The following is a 3,649-nucleotide window of genomic DNA, read 5'->3' as shown; positions in this document are numbered from 1 at the left end:
AAATTCAGTAATTTCTTTCAGGTGGAGGTTAGTAAAGTTAAATGAATTCCCAGTGTGAGACTCCTTTGTAGAGTTGACTAATAACTCAGCAATATATAATAAATTTGGAACTATTATAATAAGACTTCTGCTTGGTATAGTTAATGTGACTGCTGATACAGTTACTAGGAATAGAGGGTTTTTAACAGGTAATCAACTTACTATATGCAGCTGAATTCAACTAGCATGGTGCTAGACATGGGATGCCCACCTGATGATTGCTGCAAGCAGCATAAAAACAGAACAGGAGAAGGTGCTAAAATTCTGTTAGGTGTGCTGTTTGGAGAAGCTGTTGGAGTTGTTGGAAGCTGATAGTTCTCTTGTGGTGCTCTGCTGGAGGACCTTGTCTTGTTGGCTTTCCCACTGAACTTTGGAGAAGCTTGGGTCCTCATCTTGAGCATTGATTCCAGGCTCCAGAGAGAAAGATGGTGCACTGCTCAGCCTCATGAAGCTTGTTGCATTGGCTTTCATTTTTTGGGGGGTGGGGGCAGCAGATATTGAACCCAGGCCCTTGCACTTGCCAGGAAGGCCCTTATTCTAGTGAGCTATCTCCCCAGCCTTGCATTGGATTTACTGATGGAAACTCGACTTTTCTCATCACTGGAGGAGATTGGGACCTCATTATTGCTGAAGATGGTTGTTGTACTTTTGGAGGTTGTTGTACCCTTGTTCTTGAGGGTTTCTTCCTAGCCCCAGTTCAAATGCCTCAGCTTTTCTAGCACAGATCCTTCATCCCACTGGGATAGACTTCCTAGCCTTCACCATTGACCTTTGAGCCCTTCTAGCACATGTCCATGAAGCAGGCCTGTATGAGACTTTGCTGTTTGCTCAAGGCCTCCAGTTAGACTGGTGGGAAACATTGCTATGAGCTTTGGGCCTTTAGGTGGATTATTTAGTATGTAGTATGAGGCTAGATTTTTCTGTACTCATTACACATGATTCATTCATTATAAAATACTATTTTAAAACATATCCTGCACTATATTGCTCACCTTGAAAAAACCCAAAATCATGAAACTAGCCTTTGTCACTAGCAGTTAAACTTCATTTATTGGTTTGTGAAGGTCACCAAAACCTTAAGATGGTTCCCAAATGTATGGTATAACCATAGGTATTGGGATTTGGGAGTTTAATTCCAAATTATACTAGTGGTAACATGTTGGGTTTCATGTCTTACATTAATTATTTATTTAATTTATGAAATAATATGAGGACAAATGTACCAAGAAATAAGAGATTATACAAGAGTGCTCAATCTGCATCTCTCAGAAAATTGAAATTCAAGAGATCCTTTATTTATAGTGCAAATATGCTGAATACATTCATTTATTACCTTTATCTGTTAAAAAATTATTTTGTGCATTTCAAAAGCATGACTTTATAGATGCATGTCACAAAATATGAGTCACACTTAAATGAGGCCCTTCTTCAACTATGCTTGTGGGAGGGAGACACTACATTGTGTCACTATGAAATATGAAAGGGTCCTGGAGAAGTAGGTAAGGTACATGTGGTAGATATAATTTTGTCTGTTGTTATGCACTCCATATTGTCAAATGGAGTTATTTTTGAACATTAAAGCAGATCCTATCTGTTTTACTTCCTCTGAGCATGGGGAATTAGTATTCATAAACTATGTCAATAATCTACAGTGATCATTGAAAATATCTGCAGATTAGAGCCAGGAAGATAGCTCAGTGAACTAAGTGCCTGCTAGGGAAGCCCAGGGACTACAGTTTGATCCCTGACACCACATGCCATACCAGCAACACACCTGGGTGAGCTGAGCTGGTAACAGAGTCTGGGCATGGTGGCATGTGCTTATAATCCCAGCACTGGGGAGGCTGAAAACAGGAGGATCACTAGGAGTATGACCTTTCTAGTGAAACCATGTACAAAAAGAAAAAAAGAATACATCTGCAGATGACACAGAATAATGCATACAGTAAATATTAGTGATCACATACATATAAGCTATATCTTTCAGAGAGTGCAAAATGCCTAATAATGAAACTCTACAGTAAACTAAATTATTTTCTCACATTTTTTGATTAGAAGAAAATAGAATATTTAGTAAACTCAGTTTCCTATGTAAATGTTTTTATGCTTGTATTTCAAATACATATTTACAGTCTAACTTTATGTATAATTTTAATTTTACTTTTCACATACTTACCATAAGAGCTCAGTAATACACCATATATTGTAAAGTTTAACACAAAATTTACTGGCAGAATATTCTATAGTTAAAAAAATTATGAAATGTAAAGAAATTTTCATAAAACTTACTACATGAGACACAATTGCAGGTTAGAACAGTGAATTTGATTTCATCTTCAGATTCTAGAAATGTTGGACATGAATTCTTATCTGATTTTCATTGATTACTTCTTTTTGTATACTTTTTGCTTTGTATCTCAATAGTGTAAAAAAGCCATAAAGAGCATTTTACAAAAATGCACCTACTTACCAGCCCTGGAGCCATTTCTGTATGATGCACCTCCAAACATTCTGAAGCACGTGCTTGGACAGTTCAGCAAGGTATGAAGCACACTTTTATTTCATTGTATGAAGGAAGGTGATACAGTGAAGATTATTTGTCACCTTGTTTATGTTTTATTTTCTCTGCTTGCTTTTTTTCCCCTGTAAAATGGAGTTCTGGGATTTACTAAACTCTCAACAATCCGTGTTGACAAATGTAACACAGGTAAATAAAAGTCTACATATCAATATTCCCTCCTCCTTTACATTTGCTCATAATCTCTGTATTATCTTTTTTGTTGTTTTCAGGAAGTAAATTTTGTGTCAAGACATGATACACATACTTTATTGTAATAAGTAGCTTTTAGTAATTTTTCCAGTGTTTTTTAATGTCACCCACCTAGGGGACACAGCAATGCTCATTTCACAAGAGAAGGAAAAAGTCTGAGTCCTTTGAAGTATTTCTCATAAAGTCCATGCACTGCGGACTAGAGATGTTCCCAGTCAGCCATTTGGAGCACTTGGATATTTTCATGAATTATATTAGCCAATGGAGTGATCATATTCCTAATATCATTGCAAGCTACAGGGTAGTGTAGTGGTTGATACATTGTATAAATTGTGAAGTTTAAAAGTTTAATTAAGTGACTCAACAGACAGCCATTATTCTTAGTTTTTAAACATACTTATCCCATGCAAGAAGAGGGAATAGACATTGTGTAAGTTCTACACCCCACTCCCAGGGTAGTTTGTTTACAATATAAAGAATGGAGAGAGGCTTGCTAAAAGCTGCCTTTTGCTTTACTCTTCACTGTTTTCTGCTACTATAAACTGCTGCTTTCTGCCATATGCTTCTCTGCCTGGGAGCCAAACATGTATAGACTAAAACCTCCACAAGTTGAGTTAAATAAACCTTTCCTTCCTTAATTTTGGTTGCCAGATATTTTGTCCCACCAATGAGTAAAATGTAACCGAGACAAAATTTGGTACCAGGAGTGGGGAGGGGGTCATTGCTGTGACTGAATCTGACCATGTGGATTGCAAGCCCTTAAAATTGGCTTATAAAAAGAAATAAAAAAGGTTGAGAGATGTCTTCTAAAAACAATGCACTAGAATAGCTTTGGCTATT

At 36.8% G+C, this 3,649-nt stretch overlaps 1 protein-coding gene across 3 annotated transcripts in view; it reads left to right on the top strand.

The window, feature by feature from the left end:
* LOC101589209 (sperm-associated antigen 6) overlaps nt 1-2,635 on the top strand; it is a 105,915-nt gene extending 103,280 nt beyond the window's left edge. For all 3 annotated transcript variants that reach the window (XM_023701985.1, XM_012517089.2, XM_023701984.1), the window contains one exon: nt 2,464-2,635. In XM_023701985.1, the coding sequence (XP_023557753.1) occupies nt 2,464-2,586 (123 nt within the window). In that variant the 3' untranslated portion in view covers nt 2,587-2,635. The remainder of the gene's footprint in view (nt 1-2,463) is intronic.
* Nucleotides 2,636-3,649: the final 1,014 nt, after the last annotated feature.

The sequence above is a fragment of the Octodon degus genome, unplaced genomic scaffold, assembly GCF_000260255.1.
Source record: "Octodon degus isolate 3935 unplaced genomic scaffold, OctDeg1.0 scaffold00145, whole genome shotgun sequence".
Classification (NCBI taxonomy): Eukaryota; Metazoa; Chordata; class Mammalia; order Rodentia; family Octodontidae; genus Octodon; species Octodon degus.
This window is presented reverse-complemented; position numbering and strand designations above follow the sequence as displayed.